Genomic DNA, 27,019 nt, shown 5'->3' with positions numbered 1-27,019 from the left:
GCAAAATGTGGTTCTTTATCTCTAACAGCTAGAATTCTAAAAAGAAAAAAATCACTTCTACAAATATGCTTATATCTTGCTGAGCATTAAACCAAAATGGCTTAGTGGAGGCCACGAAAAACAGGATTTGTGCACCACAGTGAGAGTGTATTGACTTTGCAGGAATGTGTTTTATTAATTTTAATTAGATAAGAAATCCCATTTATTGACCCTAAAAAGGCCCCAAGAATTTACACCTCTTCATTGTCCCATTCATGTTTCATTTCATTGTTCTGTGAGAGGTACTTACCCTGTTTTACAAGTAACAAAACTTGAGACTGCGCAGAGATAAGTAACTTGCCCTGGATTGCTCAGGAACAAAATTAAGATTCACACCTGTGCACGTTAAAATCCCAAATTCAGGCTATTTCCATTTTAAGAAAAGATGACATTGGCATATAACAGACTTGGGTTCGGGGGAAGGGGGCAAGGAAATGTAGATTGGAAATTTTCCCGAAGCTCAAGATTTAACTTTTAACACCTTATTGGCTAGATGCCAATCCCAGTCGCAAAGGAAGGTAGAAACCTAGAGTGAATGTCCAAGCTAAGAAGAGGATTGCCATGATTTCCTTAGACCAGTCACTATTCATCCCCTGGGCAGGGCATATTGTCTCATTTCATGAAATTGGAGTCGTTGTAGCAGCACAGAATACAGAGATTGGTAGTGGCAGCGAGACGTTTTGGGGTACAGCTCAGCACACTGATTATTGAGTCATCAGTTAATGGAATCTGCCAACACAAAAATGAAATGAGATTCCATGTAAAGCCAACACAATAGAAAAATGAATGCTTAATGAGCATGAATTGTATCATACTATGCTATTTCTAAAAGTCTCCAAGCTTAGAGGAACCTTAGATAGGATCTTAATGAGTTATCATAATAGCTTCCGTTCACAAACAAATTGGTATGTGTAAGTCTAACATGTCCACATTAGATCGCTGCTCCCTCCAACAAACATGGGGAGGCTAAGCAGTTTCCTCTCACTCTACTAACTGCAAAGACAGTTCACCTAGACTATTGAGCCCTTGGGTCAGAAGACTCAGGAGATTCTAGGAATTAAAACAGGATTCAACCGGGCATGGTGGCTCACACCTGTAATCCCAGCACTTTCAGAGGCCGAGGCGGGCAGATACCTGAGGTCGGGAGTTCAAGACCAGCCTGACCAACATGGGGAAACCCTGTCTCTACTAAAAATACAAAAAATAGCTATATGTAGTGGCAGGCATCTGTAATCCCAGCCACTCCGGAGGCTGAGGCAAGAGAATTGCTTGAACCTGGGAAGTGGAGGTTGCGGTGAGCCAAGGTCGCACCATTGCACTCCAGCCTGGGAGACACAGCAAGACTCCATCTCAAAAAAAAAAAACAGGATTCGGTGAGCAGTGAGGTGGAGGAGAAAGTAATGAAAGACTAGAGGAGTATGTTAAATTAACCAAAGGTCATGATAAGTTCATATACTGGAACATCATCATCTCAGATACCTGAGGCCATAACTATCTTTAAAACACTGTCGACTGGGCGCGGTGGCTCACGCCTGTAATCCCAGCACTGTGGGAGGCCGAGGCGGGTGGATCACGAGGTCAGGAGATGGAGACCATCCTGGCGAACACGGTGAAACCCCGTCTCTACTAAAAATACAAAAAAATGAGCCGGGCGAGTTGGCGGGCGCCTGTAGTCCCAGCTTCTCAGGAGGCTGAGGCAGGAGAATGGCGTGAACCTGGGAGGCGGCAGAGCTTGCAGTGAGCCGAGATCGCGCCACTGCACTCCAGCCTGGGTGACAGAACGACACTCCATCTCAAAAAAAAAACAACAAAACACTGTCTTACCATAATTTATAGATATATAAATACCATTTGGTAATACAGATAATATCAGAAACCTTTCCTTAGTAGTAGAGTTCTGATTCTCCTGTTTTTGTTTATAGAGACGAGGTCTTTCTCTGCTTTTCAGGCTGGAGTGCAATGGTGCCATTGTAGTTCACTGTAACTGTTTTTGTTTGTTTTTTGTTTTTTGTTTTTTTGAGACAGAGTCTCACTCTGTCACCCAGGCTGGAGTGCAGTTGTGCGATCTCGGCTCACTGCAACCTCTGTCTCCCAGGTTCAAGCGATTCTTATGCCTCAGCCTCTCAAGTAGCTGGGACTATAGTATGCGCCACCATACCCTGCTAATTTTTTTTATTTTTAGTAGAGACAGGGTTTCCCCATGTTGGCCAGGCTAGTCTCAAACTCCTGACCTCCGGGTGATCTGCCTGGCGCAGCCTCCCAAAGTGCTGGGATTACAGGTGTGAGCCACGGCACCCGGCCATTCACTGTAACGTTGAACTAACGGGCTCAAGTGATCCTCCTGCCTCAGTCTCTGGTAGCTATGACTATGGTTGTGCTAATTAGCCTGTTTTTAATGTGCTAGCCTTTGGAAAAACAAAGCCAATTTGACTTCAGATAATCCTTAATCTCATTTAAGTCTGTGGGCCTTTGTGACCCTCAAACTTGCCTTCATTTGACCTCTAAAAGAAGTCAAAATAATTTTTTTGTTGGTTAATAGAAAAAACACGATTTTTGCCAGGCGCGGTGGCTCACATCTGTAATCCCAGCACTTTGGGAGGCTGAGGTGGGCGGATGACGAGGTCAAGAGATCAAGACCATCCTGGCCAACATGGTGAAACCCGTCTCTACTAAAAATACAAAAATTAGCTGGGCGTGGTGGCGCATGCCTGTAGTCCCAGCTACTCAGGAGGCTGAGTCAGGAGAATCGCTTGAACCCGGGAGGCGGAGGTTGCAGTGAGCCGAGATTGTGCCACTGCCCTCCAGCCTAGGGGACAGAGCAAGACTCCGTCTCAAAAAAAAAAAAAAAAAAAAAAAAGAAAAAGAAAAAACACGATTTTCAGGTGTTCATTCATTTATCCTAACAAATGGAATGATCTGTGACCTCAAGCTTATTTACTGCATTCTAGGAAATTACAATACTATATATCAATAGCTCTAAGAACTATAGATTGCAAGATACTATAGTTTTGCACTACTAAAAAATTTTGACAAACTTTTAAACTGATAGAACTTTCGTAAGTTAGAATTTTCATACTGAAAAGAGTCTTTTAGACTTTGTATCATGTATCACTATGTACAAACTTAGCAAAGGAAAATACAACTGAAGTAAATTGGTTAAAATATTCTTAAAACTTGAGTCCCACTCTTTGAGATACTTTTTGATGCAGTCATTAATATCTGTCTTTTCTAGACAATATCATCCTCTATGCTACCAAAAACATTGATGATGCAGTGTTTTGATGTTCCACTGTAGTTCCCAGGATTATTTATCTGAGTCCTGATATTCATGTGAAGGCAGTGATGACTATGTCACAACCATCATCTGACTAATAATGACTGCGAGATGCATTGCAATTTCAGAAATGTTAAAATGTACATCCCCAAATTGATTAAACACAATAGTGTGAGGAATGAGGAAAATTAAGTTGGTTGGAAAACGTTTGACTTGGTATGGTCCAGTGTCTCTACATAAATATAAACTCTCCTTATTCCATTCTTTAATTTACAGGGACCTGTTTGCTAAACTAAGGTCTCTAGTCTCTACTAGGTCTCTACTCAGTGCTTTTCCAAACACAGGGCTGCCTGAAACCTTCCGTCATCCAAAGGTATGTGGTTTGCTGGAATTCAGTTACTCTTCCCAATGCCACCCCCCACTGAGAATTCCAGTGCCAGTCCTACCTTCCACGGGCACTACACAGGGACAGTGGAATGACATTTAAAGTGCCAAAAGGGAGGAAAACTGTCAGTCAAGACCTCTATATTCAGCAAAGCTATTCTTCAGAAATGAAGATGGTATTAAGATGTTTCCCAATAAACAAAAAGTTTGTCACTAGAAGACCATCCTTACAAGAAATGCTAAATGTTGATACGTAAGGACCCTAGACTAACAAAATCACACAACACCAGTAAAGGCAAGTACATAGTACAAAGTATATTTAAAAAGTGTAAAAGATTATAAAATCAAGTATGTAAAAGTATAAACATCAACAGTAATGTCTTGTTTTTAACTTACTTAAAAGGCAGCTACGGAGATGTGTATGGTGGCATATGCCCTGTAGTACCAGCTGTTTGGGAAACTGAGGTGGGAAGATGGCTTGAGTCTAGGAGTTTGAGGCTGTAGTGTGCTATGATCACCTCTGTGAATAACCATTGCACTACAGCCTGAGCAACATAATGAGACCTCATCTCTAAAAAATTAAAATTTTTAAAAATAAAAAGGACAATTGAAACTAAATCTATATTGATGTACATACAGTGTATAAAGATGTAATTTATGACAAAAACTACAAAAGGGAATAGGAGACTGCTATATAGGAGTAAAGATTTTGTATACTACTGAAATTAAGTTGATATTAATCTGAACTTGATTGTTATAAATTAAGATGTTAATTGTAACCCCCAGGGCGGCCACCAAGAAAATAATTCCAAAATATATAGTAAGAGAAATGACAAGGTAATTAAAATATTATACTAAAATGAAAAATACCTATTTAACATGTTGAAAGCAGAAAGAAAATGATAAAGATTATGGTGGACATGAATGAGTTAGAGAATAGAAAAACAATAGAGAAAATGAATTAAACCAAAAGTTATTTTCTTTTTTTTTTTTTTTTTTTGAGACGGAGTCTCGCTGTGTCTCCCAGGCTGGAGTGCAGTGGCGTGATCTCGGCTCACTGCAAGCTCCGCCTCCCGGGTTCACGCCATTCTCCCGCCTCAGCCTCCCAAGTAGCTGAGACTACAGGCGCCCGCCACCACGCCCGGCTAGTTTTTTGTATTTTTAGTAGAGACGGGGTTTCACCATGTTAGCCAGGATAGTCTCGATCTCCTGACCTCGTGATCCACCCGCCTCGGCCTCCCAAAGTGCTGGGATTACAGGCTTGAGCCACCGCGCCCGGCCAAAAGTTATTTTCTTAAGATCAGCAAAATTGACAAACCTTTATAGCTAGACTGAGAAGAAAAAGATAAGATTCAAATTATTAAAATCAGGCATGAGAGTAGAGAGGTTACTATTGACCTTACAAAATAAAAAGAATAGAGAATAGAATTGTATGCTAAAAAAAATTAGACAATTTAAATGAACAAATTCCTAGAAACATACAAATTATCTAAACTGTCTCAAAATCTGAATAGACCTATGTAGCAAAGAGATTGAATCAATAGTCAAAAAATTTCCAACAAAGAAAAGCCAAGGACCAGATGGCTTTTCTGGTGAATTCTATCAAATCTTTAAAGAAGACAACACCAATCCTTCTCAAACTCTTCAAAAAAAGGAGGATTGCTTTTTAACTCATTCTATAAGGATATTACTACCCCAATATTCAAACCAAAAGCATCATAAAATAAGAGAACTTCAGATCAGTTATCACATAGATACAAAAAACTCTCATTACTAGCAAACTGAATTCAGCAAAATACTAAAAGCACTATACACATGACCAAGTAGGATTTATCTGAGAAATGTAAAGGTGATTCAACATATGAAATAAAATCACAGGCTGGCACGGAGGTTCACGCCTGTAATCCCAGCACTCTGGGCAGCAGAGGCAGGTGAACTGATTGAAGTCAGGAGTTTGAGACTAGCCTGGCCAATGTGGTGAAATCCCATGTCTACAAAAAAATGCAAAAATTAGCTGGATGTGGTGGCATGCACCTGTAATCCCAGCTATTTGGGTGGCTGAGGCATGAGAATTGCTTGAACCTGGGAGGCAGAGGTTGCAGTGAGCTGAGCCTGGGCTGCTGTACTCCAGTCTGGGCAACAAAGCGAGACCCTGTCTCAAAAACAAAAGTTCACAGTAATACATCATACTAATAAACTGAAGAGTGAAATAAATACCCCACATGAGCATCTCAATAGATTAGAAACAAAGTTGTCCACTCTTGCCACATCTATTCAAGATGCCTGTAGTCCCAGCTACTCTGGACGCCAAGGTGGGAGGATCACTTGAGCCTGAGAGGCAAAGGTCACAGTGAGCTGTGATGATTCCACTGCACCCTAGCCTGGGTGACAAAGTGAGCATGCCCGACTAATTTTTGTATTTTTGTAGAGACAGGGTTTCACCACGTTGGCCAGGCTGGTCGTGAACTCCTGACCTCAAGGGATGCGCCCACCTCAGCCTCCCAAACTGCTGAGATTACAGGCGTGAACCACTGCACAGCACCTGGCCCACACTTACTCAAATAAAAATTTTTTTTTTTTTTTTTTGGAGACGGAGTCTTGCTCCGTCGCCCGGGCTGGAGTGCAGTGGCCGGATCTCAGCTCACTGCAAGCTCCGCCTCCCGAGTTCACGCCATTCTCCTGCCTCAGCCTCCCGAGTAGCTGGGACTATAGGCGCCCGCCACCTCGCCCGGCTAGTTTTTTGTATTTTTTAGTAGAGACGGGGTTTCACCGTGTTAGCCAGGATGGTCTCGATCTGCTGACCTCGTGATCCGCCCGTCTCGGCCTCCCAAAGTGCTGGGAGTACAGGCTTGAGCCACCGCGCCCGGCCTCAAATAAATTTTAAAAGCAGATTTAAACTAGGGCATAAATGGTACAGAGAAGTTAATATGCATCTACAATTAATTTTATGCTAATTTTCTCATTTTTGACTTTGCTTCTTGGCCAATGTCAGCCCAAAATGGCCAGGATTAATATTCTAGAAAATTGGCTAAATAATATTCAGTCAATGGAGGTAATTATCTTAAGTGCAATGAGCCAGGCACAAATAGACAAATATCCCATGTTCTCACTTATATGTGGGAGCTAAAAAAAAAGTTTGTTTTGAAACGGTCTAGTTCTGTTGCCCAGGCTGGAGTGCAGTGGCGTGATCATCACACCACATCACCTCCACCTCCCGGGCTCAAGCGATCCTCCCACCTCAGCCTCCTGAGTAGCTGGGGCTACAGGCATGTGCCACCATGCCTGGCTAATTTTTGTATTTTTTGGTAGAGATGGGGTTTTGCCGTGTTGCCCAGGCTGGTCTTGAACTCCCGGGCTCAAGTGATCACCTGCCTCAGCTCCCAAACTGCTGAGATTACAGCTGTGAGTCACCGTGCCTGGCTGGGAGCTAAAAAATTTGATCACATGGAGGTAGAGAGTGGAAAAACAGATAACAAGAGACTGGGAAGGGTGAATGGGGGCAGGAGGGAAGATGAAGAGAAGTGGGTTAAAAGGTACAAACATACAGGCCTGGCGAGGTGACTCACACCTGTAATCCCACCACTTTGGGAGGCTGAGATGGGTGGATCACCTGAGGTCAGGAGTTCGAGACCAGCCTGGCCAACATGGTGAAACCCCATCTCTCCTGAAAATACAAAAAAAAAAAAAAAAAAAAAAAAAACAGGCATGGTAGCATGTGCCTATAATCCCAGCTACTCGTGAAGCGTGAGGCACAAGAATCGCTTGAACCTGGGAGGAGGAGGTTGCAGTGAACTGAGATCACACCACTGCGCTTCAGCCTGGGTGACAGAGGGAGACTCCGTCTCAAAAAAAAAAAAAAAAAAAAGAAGGCCGGGCGCGGTGGCTCAAGCCTGTAATCCCAGCACTTTGGGAGGCCGAGACGGGTGGATCACGAGGTCAGGAGATCGAGACTATCCTGGCTAACACGGTGAAACCCCGTCTCTACTAAAAAATACAAAAAACTAGCCGGGCGAGGTGGCGGGCGCCTGTAGTCCCAGCTACTCGGGAGGCTGAGGCAGGAGAATGGCGTGAACCCGGGAGGCGGAGCTTGCAGTGAGCTGAGATCCGGCCACTGCACTCCAGCCTGGGCGACAGAGCGAGACTCCGTCTCAAAAAAAAAAAAAAAAAAAAAAAAAAAGAAAAGAAAAAGGTACAAACACAGTAAGATAGAATGAACAAATTCAATGCTTGATAGCTGAGTAGGGTGACGATACTTAATAAAAATGTACTGTACTCTGGTGATGGATACTTTAAATACCCTGACTTGATCACTGCATTATACATGTAACAAAACTTCTCATGTACCCCATACATTTGTACACATAAAAAAATACTTGGTTGCATTATAGAAATTTCACTGGTTAATGAGAGTACATGGGGTCATCTAAAGTAAAACAATTTTTTTTGCTTTGTTTTGTTGTTTGGCTTGCTTTGCATTTTCATACCAATTTAATTACATAAATATACATGGTGTTTATAAAAAATAAAATGTACCGGATTGAAGGGGAGCACAGTTAGACTCACTGTAATTTTTGTGGGGATTTTAGATTGTAGGAGTTTGATATTTGTAGAAATTTTTTAATATATTGAGTTGGGGTCTATGTTTTCCAGGTTGGTCTCGAACTCCTGAGCTCAAGTGATCCACCCACCTCAGCCTCCCAAAGTGCTAAGATTACAGGCATGAGCCACTGCGCCCAGCCCAAATCTCAGATTCTTATTCCATAAAATGAAGAATTACAGAGAATTTCTAAGGTGTCTTATGGAAAGAAGACCTTTGCAAAAGTAGTCCAGCTAAGCTTTTTGAGCATTTCCTGAATGGCAGCCACTAGTTCTACAGTGGGGAATGGAGTGAGTCTGAGCCACCAAGAGATGAAGTGTCCCCCAGCAGAGGTAATGGCCAAACAATAATGACATCCCAAATAAGGGATTTTAGCTACTCTCCAAGGCCCAGAGGCTAGAAAAAGGGAGAAGATTTTCTTTTTCTAATTAATTAACCAGCTATATTAGATATATTATTGGGAGTTGACTATGATTCTGAGTTTTAGTCATGTGTTAGGAAGGAGGTATTATATTTTGTCTTGATGAGTACATTTAAATATATACATGCCGAACAGTAAATTTCACCTGAGGTGTTTGTGTTGGGTACACTGATCCAGGTGTGCCAGCTGGCATTATGCAATAGACACCTAGGTAAAAACATTTACTGTTCCCCAATTATGGCACCCACATATCTCAGCTGCCTTTCAGCTAGGCAGGCCATGTGACTGACTTTGGCCAGTCATCAGCCAGGAGGCTGAGGTGGGAGAATTGCTTGAGCCTGGGATATCAAGGCTGCAATCCGTGGTGAGTAGATATGATTGTGTCAAAGTCTTGACTAAACATACAAAAAGGTTGTGAGTTATCTGCACTCTATTCTTCAGCGGTACAGTAGAGGCCCTCTTTTTTCTCATGTGGCAGCCACAAGATGATGGGGCCTGAGTTCTTTAGTGGCTGTGTGGTGCAAACCTCCTACTGACTCTCAGTGGACATAAAACATAAGAAATAAACATAGTTGTATTAATACATTGAGATTTTGGAGTTCTGTGTTACTGCGTCATAGCCCAACTCCTCTTGAGCAAATGTAGCTGCACCTGTCACTGGGGTGGAGATCAGATCCCTAGAGTCAGTCACCTTTGGAAGTGGACCATGGCTTAGAGAAAACAAGTTTCTTCATGCATGGATGCTTAAAGTATAATGAGAATAGGGATGGGGTTATAGAGCATTACCTCTGGTTTCACATCAATCATGGCTAGTTACTCCTTGGGCAGTTTGTTGGAATGGTTGTGTGAGAAAATAAGCAAAATTTCTCATGCATTTTTTAAATCTATGGGAATGATTCATGTACCCCATGTCTACTACTGAGGCCTAGTCACAGATGTAATTATTATCATTACTATGGGGCACATCTTATGGAATAACAAGTCAATTGTAAACAAAAGTATACCTGGTGCCAAATGTGGTGGCTTGTGCCTAGAATTCCAGCAACTCAGGAGGCTGAGGCAGGAGGATGGCTTGAGGCCAGGAGCTGGAAACTAGCTTGGGCAACATAATGAGGTTGCATCTCTACAAAAAGTAAAAAAAAAATTGTCAGGCACGATGGTTTATATCTATATAGAAAGAAATGTGGCTGGCCACTCTGGCTCACACCTGTAATCCTAGCACTTTAAGAGACTGAAACAGAAGGACTGCTTGAGTACAGGAGTTTGAGGCAAGCCTGGGCAACATAGTGAGAACCCATTTCTATAAAAAATAAAAAATTTAGCTTGGTGTGGTGGCACACACCTGTAGTCCCAGCTACTGAGGAGGCTGGGGTGGGAGGACTACTTGAGGCTGGGAGATCAAGGCTGCAATAGCCATAATTGTGCCACTGCACTCAGCCTGGGTGACAGAGTGAGACCCTGTCTTAGAATAAAAAAAGAAAAATAAAGCCCTTTTCTTTATAAATTACCCAGTCTCAGGCATAGAAACATAAAACAAATTAAGACAGTAGATTAATGCCCCAGCCTCCAACCTGCAGCAGAACAATTCTGAGATGCCTTCCACACAGTTTCTCAGAGAGTACTCAGAGCAGTTGAGCTCCCATTTTCCACTGTGGTCATCTTCTCATTAATGTACCCTCTTTGTTTTTTTTTTTTTTTTTTTGAGACAGGGTCCCGCTCTGTCACCTAAGCTGGAGTGTAGTGGTATGAGGACAGCTCACTGCAGCCTTGATCTCCCAGGCTCAAGCGACCCCTCCAGCTCAGCCTCCTCAGTAGCTGGGACTACAGGTACACACCATGACACCTGGCTAAGTTTCTTTTATTTTTGTAGAAACAGGGTCTTGCTATCTTGCCAGGGCTGGTCTTGAACTCGTGGGCTCAATCAATCCTCCCACCTTGGCCTCCCAAAGTGCTGGGATTACAGGTGTGAGGCACTGTGCCCAGTTCTTTCTTAACCTTTCTATCTTTTCTATCTCGTTTTTGCACCCCCACCCCCACCCCACATGTGCTTCCTGGGATCAACTCACAAACCACTTGGACTCAAGTCTTTGTTTCAGGATCTCTATTATTCAAGGTTCTCCAAAGACACAGACCTGTAGGATATATATATGTGTGTGTGTATATATATGATATATATTGGTTCATGTGATTATGGAGACCAGCAAGTCCAAAATCTGCAGGGCCAACGTCCTGGTCCAAAGGTTGTCAGGCAGAAAGAGCTGATGTGCCAGTCGAAAGGCAGGAGAATTCTCTCTTCCTTGGGGAAGGATTTTGCTTTATTTCTGCCTTCAACTGATTAGATGAGGCCCACCCACATCCTAAATGGCAATCGGCTTTATTCAATATACCAATTTAAATGCTAATCTCATGTAAAAACACCCTCACAGAAACACTCAGAATACTATTTGACCAAATATCTGGGCACCCCATAGCCCAGTAAAGTTGACAAATAAAATTAACCCTCACAGACACCAAGCGTAGTTCATCATTTTGGAAATATTCGACTTACAGCCAAAGTGGAAACCTCTAAGTAGAGTATCAGGAATCATACATTTCGCTCACTGATTTCTTGTTCACATTCCAGTGTATAAAATTCTGGTCGCCATTAAGGAGACACTCCAGTTCTCAGGGAAAACCAGACTTGGCATTGCCGTCCATGAGTATGAGACAGGAAGAGCTGTGGTCCAGGATGGAACGAAAGTCATACTGCACATACCAGGTGTTCGATACATGCTCAGCAATTCAGGCGCGCGTTGTCTCTCTCTCTCTGGAGTAGACACTTACTTCAACTAACGGGAGGCTGGCCAGTTGTTTTACCACCTATCCTGCTTTTCCCAGCTCTTGTGTGGGCCCCAAAGCCCCCAGCAGTAGACGGCCCCAACTGCTGTCGCTGTCCCTGGTGCTGACCAAACGCTAACGCTTCTGCGTTGCGGCCTTAGGGCCACTGGTGGCGCCCAGTTATTCTTTTATTTTCCTTTTGTTCTTTTCTTTTCCTCTCTTTGTTGCTGCCCTTATTGCTGCCCAGTTATTCTTTTCTATCTCTTTCTCTTTTCTCTTTCTTTATTTTCTTTCTCTTTCTTTCTTTTTCCTCCAGAAAATGCTGTAGATTGTGATTTTGAAGCATAGACTAGACTTCGAGGATGAACGTGACATTTTGACTCTCTGTATATCCCCATTCACACTGAAGAATCAACACTTAACTTGCTGATCAATATTCCTAGAACTGGTGGCACAGCCAGGACCTACGCTGATGCTTACCTCCCCCTGTCCTGCCGCAGAGACGCCCCCGTCCCTGTGGCCCAGGGAAGTGCCAGGGGTCCCTGGGGAAGGCGGGAGATGGGGAAGGGGCAGGGTGAGCGAAGAGGAGCAGGCTGCGTCTGCACGCAGGCTGGGAAGTGGGGCTTCCGGGCCGCAGGGTCGCGGGGACGGGTGTGATGCAATCGCGCCACAGCCGCTGCGTCAAGGGGCGGCTCCGGGATGCGGGGACTGCGGTAGAGCCGGTCCCGCCCCCGCCGCCCGCCGCCCGCCTTCGCTAACCCCGCGGACAGCCGCCGGGACGACCACCCAGAGCCACCGGAGCCCCCTGACACCCGCCCCGAGTCACCGGTAACCCGCGGCACCCGCCCCGGGGCGCGCCATGAAGTCGGCGGCGAGCTCGCGCGGGGGCGGTGGGGGAGGCCGCGGGGGCGGCGGCTGGGGCGGCTGGGGCGGGGGCCGAGGCGGCGGCGGCGGCGGCGCGGGCAAGGGCGGCGGGGGGCGACGGCGGCGGCCCGGGGGGCAAGGGCGGCTTCGGGGCACGGGCGCGCGGCTTCGGCGGGGGCGGCCGGGGCCGGGGGCGAGGCGGCGGAGACGGCAAGGATCGCGGCGGCGGCGGCGGCGGACAGCGGCGGGGCGGGGTGGCCAAGAGCAAGAGCCGTCGCAGGAAGGGCGCCATGGTGGTGTCGGTGGAGCCGCACCGGCACGAAGGCGTCTTCATCTACCGCGGGGCGGAGGACGCGCTGGTCACGCTGAACATGGTGCCGGGCCAGTCGGTGTACGGCGAGAGGCGCGTCACGGTGACCGAGGGCGGCGTGAAGCAGGAGTACCGCACGTGGAACCCATTCCGCTCCAAGCTGGCCGCGGCCATCCTGGGCGGGGTGGACCAGATCCACATCAAGCCCAAGTCCAAGGTGCTGTACCTAGGCGCCGCGTCGGGCACCACTGTCTCCCACGTCTCCGACATCATTGGCCCAGACGGCCTGGTCTACGCCGTCGAGTTCTCCCACCGCGCCGGCCGCGATCTGGTCAACGTGGCCAAGAAGCGCACCAACATCATCCCTGTCCTGGAGGACGCGCGGCACCCGCTCAAGTACCGCATGCTCATCGGGATGGTGGACGTGATCTTCGCCGACGTGGCCCAGCCCGACCAGTCCCGCATCGTGGCCCTGAACGCCCACACCTTCCTGCGCAACGGGGGCCACTTTCTCATCTCCATCAAGGCCAACTGCATCGACTCCACCGCATCTGCCGAGGCTGTGTTTGCTTCTGAGGTGAGGAAGTTGCAGCAGGAGAACTTGAAGCCCCAAGAGCAGCTGACCCTGGAGCCCTATGAGAGGGACCACGCTGTGGTGGTCGGGGTCTACCGGCCTCTTCCAAAGAGCAGCACCAAGTAGCATCCAGCTCAGGCTCGCCTGCCATCTCCCCAAGCCTGTGTTGTGTTTGCTATTATTTTCTATGTGTTTTCTTTGTGCGTGTTTTGTTTTGTTTTTCTATTAAACTGCATAAAGAAACGGCACCTATCTGTATGGTGATGCCAGGCTAGGTTTTGCTGCAGTAACAACCCCCAAATCCCAGTGGCCTAAACCAGCTGGTGTAAGGGGCCCATCACGCAGTAGCCTGGGAGCTGTGCTCATTCTAATCACTCCGGTCCCCAACTCCCCAGGGCCCCATTTTCACACATGCTCCCTCCATCCCTAGGGCAAAGGAAAGAGCTGGGGAACTGCTAATAAAAGCTTTTAAACTTCCCCTTGGAACTGATGGGGCACTTCTGCTCACATTTGGCCAAGTCACATGACCAAGCCTGACTCCGGGGAAGGACACTGAATATTGATGGACAATAATATAGTCAAACACACCAATCATCTGACTCACAGCCAAAGTCAACCACAATAAGTTTTTATTACTTTACTCTTCAACTAAGCCCTTTTGCATTCACGGTAAAAGTGAATAATAAATAAATGTTAAATTTATTCCTCACACCAGCCCTGAGATGGCTTTGTTAGCACTTGCGTATTACATGTGAAGCAACAGGGCTTCTGAAGGTAAACTAGTTGCTCAAACTTACATAGCCAGTAAGGAGGTAGGACTGAAATGCCAGTCTTCAGGGCTCTAAATCCATTGCTGTTTCCTCAGCACCAGGGGGATCTTGTCTCTGGCCCCCAACCCCTATGGCATGCACACAGGGACACACTTAGAGCAGAGCCCTGTGACCTTATTGTGTTCTTTTGCTCCCCCCTGTCCCCCACTGGGCTAGCCCTTTGGTTTCACAATAGCAAAATAAGGTAGGGGGGCAGGATGTAGGTCTAGCTAGCAGACTGTCTCCACTGCAGGGCATAACATACCCCAAGTGGCATCACCAAGTGTCTGCAGAACAGGCAGAAAAATGACTCCCAGAAAGTATCTGTCTTTGCAAGGCATGTCCTGCAGTTCCCAAGATGCTGGTCTCAGTACCTTGGAGTCTCTCTCCAAAGCACCCCAAAGGGAAGGGAGAGTGGGTAATCCAAGGAGAGCTGAGAATGCCCCCAAGGCCCAGTAAATGCCTCCAAGCCAGACCTTAGGAAGGCCTTTCATTCATTCATGCATGCATACACTCAAAAAAATCCCCACTGCCAAAGTCACCAACATTTAGTCTTTGAATGATTGCACACTAATGTATCATTTGGAGGGTGGATTTGCCTTTCTAAACATGTGCTTGGGCAGCAATCATGGTTAGTCTGCTTTTTCTGAGAGCATACTTCTTGAACAACAAAGGATAAATCAAACTTTTTATTTTATTTATTTTATTTGAGACAGGTCTTGCTCTGTCACCAAGCCTGGAATACAGTGGCACAATCATGGCTCACTGCAGCCTTGAACTCCTGGGCTTAAGTGATCTTCCTGCCTCAGCCTACCACACCTGGCTAATTAAAATAATTTTTTTTTTTTTTTTTTTTTTTTTTTTTTTGTAGGAACAGTCTCGCTTTGTTGCCAAGGCTGGTCTTGAACTCCTTGCTTCAAGAAATCTTCCTGCCTCAGACTCCCACAATGGGATTAGAGGTGTGAGCTATGGCGCCTGGTCCAAATCAGATTTTTTAAAAGGCTACCACTCTTTCACCATTCCCCCCATCCTACCCCATCCCAAAATTCAGAAAGGGAATTACAGTTCAGATGTATTAGCAAGACTGACTCAGGAAGAAGAGAGTGAATGAGGTACATGTCTATTTCCATAAACAATGGAAATCTTCATTACAACCCTGCAAAGCCAGGATCACTTTTCCTATTTGGCATATGAGAACACTGCAGTTCAGAGATGACAGTGCCTGGTTTAAGATCCCCCAGAAAGGCTCACAGCCAAAAATCACAGCCTTGTTAATCTGACTCCAAAATCTATGTCGTTTTCACTGAAGTCTATGCTGGTTCTGTTGCCTTGAAAAGCCCTCTCTGCTTCAAATACAAAAAAATTAGCCGGTCGCAGTGGCGGGCGCCTATAGTCCCAGCTACTTGGGAGGCTGAGGCAAGGGAATGGCGTGAACCCAGGAGGGCAAGCTTTGCAGTGAGCCAAGATTGCGCCGCCGCACTCCAGCCTGGGCGACAGAGCGAGACTCCGTCTAAAAAAAAAAAAAAGAAAGAAAGAAAAGAAAAGAAAAGAAAGGCCCTCTCTCCAATCCTAGGCTAATTTATTAGTTGCTGGGATGAAGCCCTGAGGCTGAGGTGGACTCCCTGGGAACAGGAACTGTTTGCTCACTAGGGGAAGGAGGGGCTCTGCAGCAGCTGAGGCCCAGGACCCAGCTCCTCCTCAGAGCCAGATGGGCTCCATAAAGGAGCTCTTGATTCCTCCTTAAAGGTTTATCCCCCAAGGATGGGGGATGAAGCGGGAAACACGACCTCTTTCCTTGGCATGAGCACTCCCATTCCCTGTCCCTCCTGCCCCAAGTGAAATTTACAGTCATGTCTGAAGCTTCTCAAAGTGGGAATTATTTGTGAGGAAAATGGCAACAAAACAATCTCCTGAAGAATTTCCCTGCATTGCAGATGAATTCCTGAGCCAATGGAATGACATGGTGAGTACCAGGAGAAATACAGGAATACAGCAAGGGAGCTGGAACCTGGTTTTAGAGGATGAAGGCAGGGAAAAGAATGGGACTATAGTCCGGGCACAGTGGCTCATGCCTGTAATCCCAGCACTTTGGGAGGCCAAGGTGCGTGGATCACTTGAGACCTTGACTGAGTACTTGAATCGAGATCAGCCTGGTCAACATACGAAACCCCATCTCTACTAAAAATATGAAAAATAGCTGGGCATGGTGGCAGGCACCTGTAATCCCAGCTTCTCGGGAGGCTGAGGCAGGAGAATCGCTTGAATCTGGGAGGCGGAGGTTCCAGTGAGCCGAGATCACGCCACTGTGAGACTGTCTAAACAACAACAACAAAAAAGAATGGGACTATAACTCCAGTGGGCCCTGGGTCCCAAGAAACCTAGAAGTAGCAGTGACCGTAGGTAACAAACCTGCTCAGAGCCAGGAATGCTTCAGTGACTATCAGCTTGGGTTCCCAGAAGGCTTTACATTTGGGTCTCTAGGTATATTAGTCTTCTCAGGCTGTTGTAACAACATACTACATGTTAGGTGGCTTCAACAACAGATACTCATTTTCTCACTATTCTGGAGGGAGGCTAGAAGTCCAGTATCAAGGTGCTGAAGAATTCAGTTTCTGGTGAGGACTCTCTTCCTGGCTTGTAATCGGCCTCCTTCTTGCTGTGTCCTTATGTGGCCTTTCCTCTGTACACACACGGCGAGAAAGAGAGAGAAAGAGAGAGCTCTTTTCTTCCCGTTTACAAGGACACCAATCCTATTGGATTAGGGTCCTACTCTCAGGACCTCTTTCAACCTTAATTACCTCCTTAGGGCCCCATCCCAAAATATAGTAACACTGGGGATTCGAGCTTCAATTTGTGAATTTTCTGGGACACAATTCAGTGCATAACCCTAGGGTTGGATGAGAATGTTCAGCTAAAATGCCTGTCTTACTGGATTGTGAGTTTTGGCTGAGGAGACCAATGTTTAATGTGAAAATACCTGCCGACAGCCTGGCACTAAGCGCTCTGCCTGTTTTTTCATTTTTTCTTTTTTTCCCCCTCTTATTGGCAATAGAGAATAATAAGGTAGCTGAGAATTAAGAGTTTAAAATGGGCCCAGCACAGTGGCTCAGGCTTGTAATCCCAGCACTTAGGGAGGCTGAGGTGGGCTTCAGATGGCTTCAGTTCAGTAGTTCAAGACCATCCTGGACAACATAGTGAAACCCCGTCTCTACAAAACAAAAATTAGCTTGGGGTGGTTGCATGCACCTGTAGTCCCAGTTACTTGGGAGGCTAAGGCAGGAGAATCACTTGAACCCAGGAAAGTAGAGGTTGCAGTGAGCTGGGATCACACCACTGTGCTCCAGCCTGGGCAACAGAGTGAGACACTGTCTCAAAAATAAATAAATAAATACATAAATACAAGTTTACATAAATGCCAGGGGTTGCCTTGGAGTGGGGGAGCACACTTAGCAAGTCTTCTGAGGGGACTGCCCTGTGCTGGGAGCTGCGGGGAGCTTGCCACTGAGTTTCAGAGTCAGCGGCTCCATCCTGGGCCACAGGAGAGGACTCAACTCAAGCATCAGTGAGTGCCCAGCGGCAGTCACCTCTGCAGCAGAAGCAGCAAGGGTGGAGGCTGGTGCTCAAAGGCCAGGCAAGAGGGGCCATGTGCCCACGGCATCGGCGGGAGCCTCAGAGAACAGGCGGAACAGAACTCCCACCCCACCCACCAGCACCATGATGTCTGCCAGCTTCTCCCTCGCTCAGACGCCTCCTGAGGTGAAGGGAAGAAGAATGGGGCAGGAGAAGACCTGAGGGAATGAACCTTTATCCAAAAAAGGCAGTTTTAAATGGGAAGAAACCATGTTCCATTAGTTAGCGCTTTCCCCTGCCAACGTTGCATTAAGCAAGACGTTCTGGCCCATCTGAGCTATGGTGAGCACTGCATCTGGATACTGCTACTCTAACATGTATCAAGCACTTAGGTCCCAGGCAGAAAGCTCAGTATTTCTTTGATCTTTAGAAGTATGACTTTTTTTTTTTTTTTGAGACAGGAGTTTCGCTCTGTCACCCAGGCTGGAGTGCAGTGGCACAATCTCAGTTCACTGCAACCTCCAACTCCCAGGTTCAAGTGATTCTCCTGCCTCAGCCTCCCGAGTAGCTGGGATTACAGTAAACACCCGCCACCATACCCAACTAATTTTTGTATTTTTTTAGTAAAGACAGGGTTTCACCATGTTGGCCAGGCTGGTCACGAATTGCTGACCTCAAGAGATCCACCCACCTCAGCCTTCAAAACTGCTGGGATTACAGACATGAGCCACGGCGCCCGGCCTCATGATTTTTAAATTAATAACAAAACAAACATTCCTGAAAGTGCCGACACTAACATTCCACTTGATGAACTGCTGCAAAATGAACACCGGTGTCAGAGCTGCACCTAGCATTTGCGTGGCGTGGAGCAAGAGCATCCGTAAGGACCCTGGCCCGTGGCTTCCCCTTCCTCTTCCCACTCCTGGTTCCCGGCCCTGGAAGGGCCTCATGTACACTGCTGTAGATACTCAGTCCTCCAGTCCAAGATCTGTCCCCAGGCCCTTCAAACAGCCTTCTTGAAACCACTTATTGGAACTAGAGTTGCAAACTGGGAGCAGGGTCTCTCGGGGGACCGGCCTGGGGAGGAGGACTGGAATAGGGCTCGCATTGTTCAGGCAGAGCTCTGAGTGCCTGATGCATAATCCAGAAGGTCGGAGACGTGGCTTCTAGGGGGCATGGCACTTGGTCCCTATGGACTCCTTGCCTCACAGGATAAGGAACAGACAGAGGAAGGCCAGAGTGCAGTCTTTTTTTTTTTTGAGACGGAGTTTCACTCTTGTTGCCCCAGCTGGAGTGCAATGGCGTGATCTCGGCTCACCACAACCTCCGCCTCCCATGTTCAAGAGATTCTCCTGCCTCAGCCTCCCTAGTTGCTGGGATTACAGGCATGTGCCACCACGCCCGGCTAATTTTGTATTTTTAGCAGAGACGGCGTTTCTCCATGTTGGTCAGGCTGGTCTCGAACTCCCGACCTCAGGTGATCTGCCCGCCTGGGCCTCCCAAAGTGCTGGGATTACAGGCATGAGCCATTGCGCCCGGCCAGAGTGCAGTCTTATAAAGTGCAGGAGGCAGGGCATGGTGGCTCATGCCTGTGTTCCCAGCACTTTGGGAGAGAGAGGCGGGCAGATTGCCTGACCTCAGGAGTTCAAGACCACCCTGGGCAACATGGCAAAACCCCGTCGCTACTAAAATACAAAAAATTAGCTGGGCATGGTGGCATGTGCCTGTAGTCCCAGCTACTCAGGAGGCTGAGGCATGAGAATCGCTTAAGCCTGGGAGGCGGAGGTTGCAGCGAGCCACGATCGCACCACTGCACTCCAGCTTGGGCTACAGAGTGAGACTCTGTCTCAAAAGAAAAAAAGAAAAAAAAAAGTGCAGTTGCCAATGACTAAGAGTGTCCCCTTTGCCTGTCCACCCATCCAATCTCAGCATTCCTCTATGAAGATGCAAAGTCTACCACTTCCCAGGAGTCCTTCCAGGCCCGTTGACTCACAGGAAGCTCCTTCTGACATTACAGCTCTCGGTGAGTATTCTGATGAAGACATTGCATGCAGGGTGCTTCCATGCACCTTCTTTCACTGAATCCGCACACACAGCACCCCAGGAGGCAAGTGTTATCACCCCGTATCACCGATGAGGAAACTGAGGCTCAGAAAGGTGATGTCAGTCAGTCAAGGTAGTGTAGCTGGAGGGTGAGAGAGCTGAGATTTCTGGAGCAGAATTGCATCTCTGGTCTAAGTCAGCAACATGAAAATCAGATGCTCTAGGGAAAGGCCTGGCATTGGTATTTTTTTTATGTAACCATAACCTCCCCACGTGATTCTAAGGTAGGGCCAGGACTGAGGCCCACTATTTAAAATGCTGTATCATTTTTGTCATCGGCTGGGAAAGGCAGATTTAGGATGGTATTTTGAATAACTGAAAGACAACGGCTGAGCAATTCTGCCATGCCTGCTGGTACCTGGGGCCTCTTTGACAACAGAGGATGCTCCCTGAGATTCCAACAAGGCGAATGATTGAAGTCAGGGCCTGAAAACAAAGTTCTTGCTACTCCTGCTCTTTGGTCACTGGGCTGCACACCGCATGCTGAGGATGTTTGTGAGGGAGAGAGCTGAGCTGACGGGCGTCAGAGGAGCCAATAAAGCCAGGAGCTCAAAATGCAAGCGTTAAGTCTGCAGTCACTGTGATAGTACAAGCAAGAGACTGAAATAGAGAAAGCACCGATTGCCCGTTCCATTTCCCCCATGAAACGGCACACCTGGCAAGGGCCAAGTTGATCAGCGCAGTCAGAATTGTCTCTATTGAAGGAGCCCCCAGCAAAAGACTGGCAGTTTCTTGGGCGTGGAGGTGAGGAGGGTGAGGAGGAAGGGGTAGGAGCAGAGAAGTACTGAGTTAGTGGGGAACAGCGTCTTCAGGCTTTTGCCCTCTTGATGGCCTCTGCCCAAGGCCTCAGATAGTGGGACCCAGAAACGAAGACGCAGAACGTGAGCAGGGGAGGGGACTGAGTCCTTGACCGCAACTCCCTGCGGAGACGGCAGTGCACCAGGGTCCTCCTGAGGGCTGCCAGGGAAAACATCACACACAGGTGCTGGTCCAGCCTAAAAACATCACACACAGGTGCTGGTCCAGCCTAAAAACATCACACACAGGTGCTGGCCAGGAGCCGGAGCCCTGAGGGTTTACCTTCTATAGATTGTAAGTACAGGCGCCCAGTACTGAAGTTGGTTTTTTGGTCTCTTGAGCAAAAGCATTTTATGAACTTCTCTCTAAATCTTGCCTTTGCACTTTTCACTTATTTCTCATGTTTGCCTCTTCCATCCCCTGGTGACCACCAAGCCGCCTGTCTACTGCTTGGGACCCACCGTTCATTAGATCCTTCCCATCCCACTGCCTCCAGGCGAGCCTCTGCTCCCTGCCTGGAGAACTCAGGTGCCCCAAACACAATGCAAGAATTCTAGCTGCTTGTAACAGCCAGTGTGTTTGGCAGGGTTTTTTTTGTTTTTGTTTTTTTTTAAATCTGGGCCACACAGGAAGGCTTCCAGAAACATTGGACCAGAACTGAGGAAGAACCCGAAGTAGTTTTGATGGAAAACACTGTGTTTCTTACCTCTTCGTGTGATTTTAATTTTAATCTTCTCCCACCCAAACCTCCTTCCTTCCCACTTACCTTTCCATCTCACTACCTCTAGGAACCCCAAATCCAACAGTCACTTAACCCATGAGGACTTCGATCCACCAATCACCATCTTTTCACCGTCTGTTCAATTAATTCGCATTGTCCTCATTTCCCTCCTCGCCTGGCTGAGATTTCATGGTCCATCATTATAATCACTTCCTTACATAACACCTTATCCCTCTCTCCCTTCATTTTTGCTTGCAAACCGGCCATTCCTTTCCTGAACCTACCTCTTTCTTGGAGTAAATCATCAAATGGAAACAAAGCTGCCAATACCAGCTACTAACAATGTTTGCCAGCTTCTCTTAAGGCCACAGATTCATTGGTTCATGACCTACCTTCCAAGGTATCATGGCATCAGGGTCACCTCTTCCTAAACGAACAGCATCCTTCTAGCCTCTGATAACACCTCCTTTGCCACCTGCTGCCAGCCTCTAATCCAATACCACATGGTTTAGGTTTCTGTTCTTCAGTGGCACTCCATCTCTGGTGTCAACTTCTGTATCGGTTGGAAGAGGCCAGGTTATGCTGGGGTAACAAACCCCTAAATCTGTGGTGTAAAAAAACAAAGTTTGTTTTCTTCCTTTTACTCCAGACCTTCATTAATGTGGTGAGGGAGTGACAAAAAAGGAGCTTTGCTACTTTTTGTCACTTAGGGATCCAGGCTGACAGAGCAGCCACTGTCTCAAATGCTGCCGGCTTCAGTTAGTGGGAAAAGAGGGCTCTGGAGGGTCTCAAAGAGGTGACTAAGTGCTCCAGCCAAAAAGTAGCATGCACCACTTCCAAACACAACTCTCACTCACTAGATGGCCAGAGCTAATCCTACGAACCCACCCTCTCAACTGCAAGGGAGCCAGCAAGCACAATCCTACCATGTAGCTAAAAAGTGGCTTATTAAAATCCCTGCTGAACATGAATGACCACCATCAGAAGATACTATTATTAGTCTCATTTTGCATGTGGTAAGGCACAGGTTAAGAAATCTGTCTGAGACTTTATGCCTAGTAATTATGTCAGAGTAGGATTTGAACTCATGCTCCAGAATTTTTTTTTTTTTTTTTTTTTTGAGACAGGGTCTTGCTCTGTCATCCAGGCTGGAGTGCAGTGGTGTGATCTTGGCTCACTGCATCCTCTACCCTGGATCAAGTGATTCTCGTGCCTCAGCCTCCTGAATAGCTGGGATTACAGACATGCACCACCATGCCCAGCTGATTTTTGTATTTTTAGTAGAGATAGGGTTTCGCCATGTTGGCCAGGCTGGTCTCAAACTCCTGACCTCAAGTGATGTGCCTGGCTTGGCCTCCCAAAGTGCTGGGGATTACAGGTGTGAGCCACCGTGCCCAGCCCAGAATATTTGTTTTTAACCACTACTCTCAGCAAATATGTAGACTTAAAATTTATCTGTTATTGTCATGTAACTTGTGATGTACTCAGAGAATGTGGTCTTATTTTCTGAAATGCATGGAGTCTTTATGGCCTGCATGTAATTAATTTTGGTAAATGTTTCGTGTGTGCCTAAGAGGGTATCTTCTAATTGGTGAATGCAGAATTCAATATATGTCCCTTAGAGCAGTCTAAACGGGAGTGTTCAAATCTACTTGTTGATTTTTTTTGTTTGCTTGACCTATCAAGAATTGAGAGGTGTTGCAATCTCCCACTGTGGTAGCATTTTCCTGCCACAAAGGTTTATCCATTTTAGCTTTATTTTCTGATTATCTTATTAACTGCCTATGTATCTTAAAAGTTCTGTCTTCTTGGTTAATTGAACTTTTTGTAATTATATAACGACTCTATTCCTAATGATGGATTTGTCTTCAAGTTTATTTATTTTGAGATAGGGTCTCACGTTGTTACCCAGGCTGAATGCGGTGACGCAATCATGGCTCACTGCAGCCTCGATCTCCCAGGCTGAAGCCATCCTTCCACCTCAGCCTCCCGAGTAACTGGGACCACAGGCGTGTGCCACCAGTCTCGGCTAATGTTTGTATTTTTTGTAGAGATGGAGTTTCACTGCGCTGCCTAGGCTGGTCTCGAACTCCTGGGCTCAAGTGATCTTCCCATGTTGGCCTCCCAAAGTGTTGGGATTACAGGCGTGAGCCACCACACCTATTCTTTTTGTCATAATATAGCTACATAAGCTTTCCTTTGGTTAGTGTTTGTCTAATCTTTTTTTTTGAACTCTCTGATTTCAACCTGTTCAGTTAATATTATAAAAAGCATAGATGGTAGTTTTTTTTTTAAGAGATAGGATCTTGCTCTGTCACTCAGGCTAGAGTGCAGTGGCACAATCATACCTCACTGTAACCTTGAACTCCTGGGTTCAAGCGATGTTCCTGCCTCAGCCTCCCCAGTAGCTAGGAATACAGGCATGTGCCACCATACCTAGCTAATTTTTTTTGTGTGGTGTTTTTTTTTTTTTTTTTTTTTTTTTTTTTTTGAGACAAGGTATTGCTATGTTGCCTGTGTAGGTCTTGAATTCCTGGCCTGAAGTGACCCTCCTGCTTTGACCTCCCAAAGCACTGGGATTATAGGCATGAACCACTGTGCCTGGCCTAGAAGTTGTTTTCCTTTTAAACTCAAATTTCACATTCTCCTCTAATTGGCAAGTTTGCCCCATTAATATTTTCATCTTTCTGATTTTTTCCACATTTACTTAAATTGTCCTGCTTTTTCTATATTGATTGCTCTTTCTCGTTATAACCAAATTTATTATTATTTCTGAGAGACAGGGTCTCGCTCTGTTGCCCAGGCTTGAGTACAGGGGTGCAATCTGGGCTCACTGCAACATACGCCTCCTGGGTTCAAATGATCCTCAGCCTCAGCCTCCCTAGTAGCTGGGACCTCAGACAGGCATCACCAGCTAATTTTAAAATTTTTTGTAGACAAGTTCTCACTATATTGCCCCGGCTGGTCTTGAAATCCTGGGCTCGAGCAATCCTCCTGCCTTGGTCTCCCCAAAAGCTGGAATTACAGATGTTAAGCCTCTGTGCCCAGCTCCAAATTACTTATTTGGATAACATGCTGGTGCCATGTCATTTGTCCAACACAGACAGGGTATTAAAAAAAAGCACTAGGATGGAGGTGAGGACACCTAGGGTTGAGTTTTGGTTCTGTTAATAACTTGCTGTGTGATTTAGGACAATCTAGTTGACTTCTCTGGACCTTTTTTCCTCCCTATAAATAAATCTTGAGTTTGATTCAGTAGTCTGTGAGATTCCTGCTAACTCTTGGATTCTCTGTTCCCATGCCTGGTTGGTCACTGGCTCTTGATATGTGAAAAATCCTAGGGCATCTCTAATTTGCAGCTTGCTCTTAGACTAAGATTCAGGACAGCTAGGTGTGGGGGAGCGTGCCTGTAGTCCCAGCTAGTTGGAAGACAGGTGCGAGGATCGCTTGTGCTCAAGAGTTGGGAGGCCAACCTGGACAATATAGTGAGAGTCTCTTAAAAAAAAAAAAAAGAAGAAGAAGATTCAGGGCCGGACATGATGGCTCATGTCTGTAATCCCAACACTTTGGGAGGACAAGGTGGGCAGATCACTTGAGCCCAGGAGTTTGAGACCAGCCTGAGCACATAGGTAAACCCTATTTCTGCAAAAAGTAAATTTAAAAAATTAGCTGCGTATGGTGGTGCATAACTGTGATCCCAGATACTCAGGAGGCTGAGGTGGAAGGACAGCTTGAGTCTGGGTGTTTGAGGCTGCAGTGAGTCATATCGTGCCACTGCACTCTAGGCTGGGCGACAGAGTGAGACCCTGTTTCAAAAAAAAAAAGATTCAGGATGGACATTTTTTCTTCACGACATTGAGAAGAGTTTAGACTAAGGCAGCATATGGAGCCGGGCACGGTGGCTCACGGCTGTAATCCCAGCACTTTGGAAGGCCAAGGCAGGCAGATCACTTGAGGTCAGGAGTTCGAGACCAGCTTGGCCAACATGGCAAAACCAGGTCTCTGTTAAAAATACAAAAATTAGGCCGGGCGTGATGGCTCAAGCCTGTAATCTCAGCACTTTGGGAGGCTGAGACGGGCGGATCACGAGGTCAGGAGATCGAGACCATCCTGGCTAACACGGTGAAACCCCGTCTCTACTAAAAAAAAATACAAAAAACTAGCCAGGCAAGGTGGCGGGCGCCTGTAGTCCCAGCTACTCGGAAGGCTGAGGCAGGAGAATGGCGTAAACCTGGGAGGCGGAGCTTGCAGTGAGCTGAGATCCGGCCACTGCACTCCAGCCCGGGTGACAGAGCGAGACTCTGTCTCAAAAAAAAAAAAAAAAAAAATTAGCCAGGCATGGTGATGCACATCTGTAATCCCAGCTGCTCGGGAGGCTGAGGCAGGAGAATCACTTTGAATCATGGAGGTGGAGGTAGCAGTGAGCTGAGATCGCACCACAGCACTCCATCCTGGGTGACAGAGCGAGACTTTGTCTATAAATACATAAACAAAATAGCATATTGGAAATGAACCCAAGAAAAAACAGAATGTCAATAATTTAGTTTGACTTGCTTGCCCAGAATGGGTCAAATCATAAATTTCGTAATCAGGGTCAAAAGAGAATTGAATTTGTTGACACAAGTATAAATGTTTATTTTGTATCTTTTTAGAAGAGCTTTATTGAGTTATAATCAATGTACAATACACCACACATATTTAAAAGACAATTTGGGCTGGGCGCAGTGGCTCATGCCTATAATCCCAACACTTTGGGAGGCTGAGGTGGGCGGATCACCTGAGTTCGAGAGTTCGAGACAGCCTGACCAACATGGTAAAATCCTGTATCTACTAAAAATACAAAAATAAGCCAGGCTTGGTGGCGGGTACCTGTAATCCCAGCTACTTGGGAGGCTGAGGCACAAGAATTGCTTGAACCTGGGAGGCGGAGATTGCAGTGAGCTGAGATTGCACTCCAGCCTGGGCCACAGAGAAAAAGAAAAAAAAAAAAGGCAATTTGATGAGTTCTGCTATTTGTACCCACCCATGTGAAAGTATCACAGTGAAAATACTGAATATATCCACCACACCCACAAATTTCCTCCCTGTCTTCCTCCAGCTCCTGGACCCACACAACCAAAAAGAAGGGATACTTTCAACAAATGATACTAAAACAACTGTAAATCCATATGCAAAAAAAAAACCCTGAACCCTACCTCATACCATACACAAAGATTGACTGATTATATAGGCTGAAAGATAAAAATTAAAACTACAAATTGTCTAGAATAAAACAGGAGAAAATATCCATGATCTTGATTAGGCAAAGATTTCTTAGGACACAAAAAGGATAAGCATAAGAAGCTGGACTTCAACAAGATGAAGCTCTGTTCCTCAAAATAGTATTAAGAAAATAAACAGATAAGCCATAAATTTGGAGAAACTATTCAAATATATATCCAACGAAGGACTTCTAACTAGAATATATGAAGAACTCTTACAAGTCAGTAACAAGACAACTCAATGAAAAATGGGCAAAAGATTTTCCCTTTATAAAAGATATATATGAAAGGCCAATAAGGATCTGAAAAGATGCTCAATGTCATCAGTAATCAAGGAGACACAAATTAAAACCACAAACAGACAGTATGTCACACAAGTAAGAATGGCCACAATTTAAAAGATGGACAATACTCATGGATACAGAGCAAGTGGAACTCTCAGACACTGCTGGAGGGAATGTAAAATGGAACCTCTTG

General features: G+C 46.2%; 1 protein-coding gene and 1 long non-coding RNA gene across 2 annotated transcripts; one reads left to right on the top strand and one right to left on the bottom strand.

Moving 5' to 3' along the window:
* Positions 1–112: 112 nt before the first annotated feature.
* LOC126957139 (uncharacterized) lies at positions 113–25,510 on the bottom strand. Its single transcript, XR_007726665.1, has 3 exons — positions 21,674–25,510; positions 9,720–9,838; positions 113–768 (listed from the first exon to the last, which is right to left on the bottom strand). It is a non-coding gene; the product is annotated as an uncharacterized LOC126957139 (long non-coding RNA).
* Positions 12,018–13,919, top strand: FBLL1 (fibrillarin like 1). The gene is given in 2 exon segments (XM_050794653.1): positions 12,018–12,505; positions 12,507–13,919. Coding segments are annotated over 2 exon segments (1,014 nt in total). The 5' UTR covers positions 12,018–12,391; the 3' UTR covers positions 13,407–13,919.
* Positions 25,511–27,019: the final 1,509 nt, after the last annotated feature.

The sequence above is a fragment of the Macaca thibetana genome, chromosome 6 (assembly GCF_024542745.1).
Source record: "Macaca thibetana thibetana isolate TM-01 chromosome 6, ASM2454274v1, whole genome shotgun sequence".
In the NCBI taxonomy this organism is placed as follows: Eukaryota; Metazoa; Chordata; class Mammalia; order Primates; family Cercopithecidae; genus Macaca; species Macaca thibetana.
This window is presented reverse-complemented; position numbering and strand designations above follow the sequence as displayed.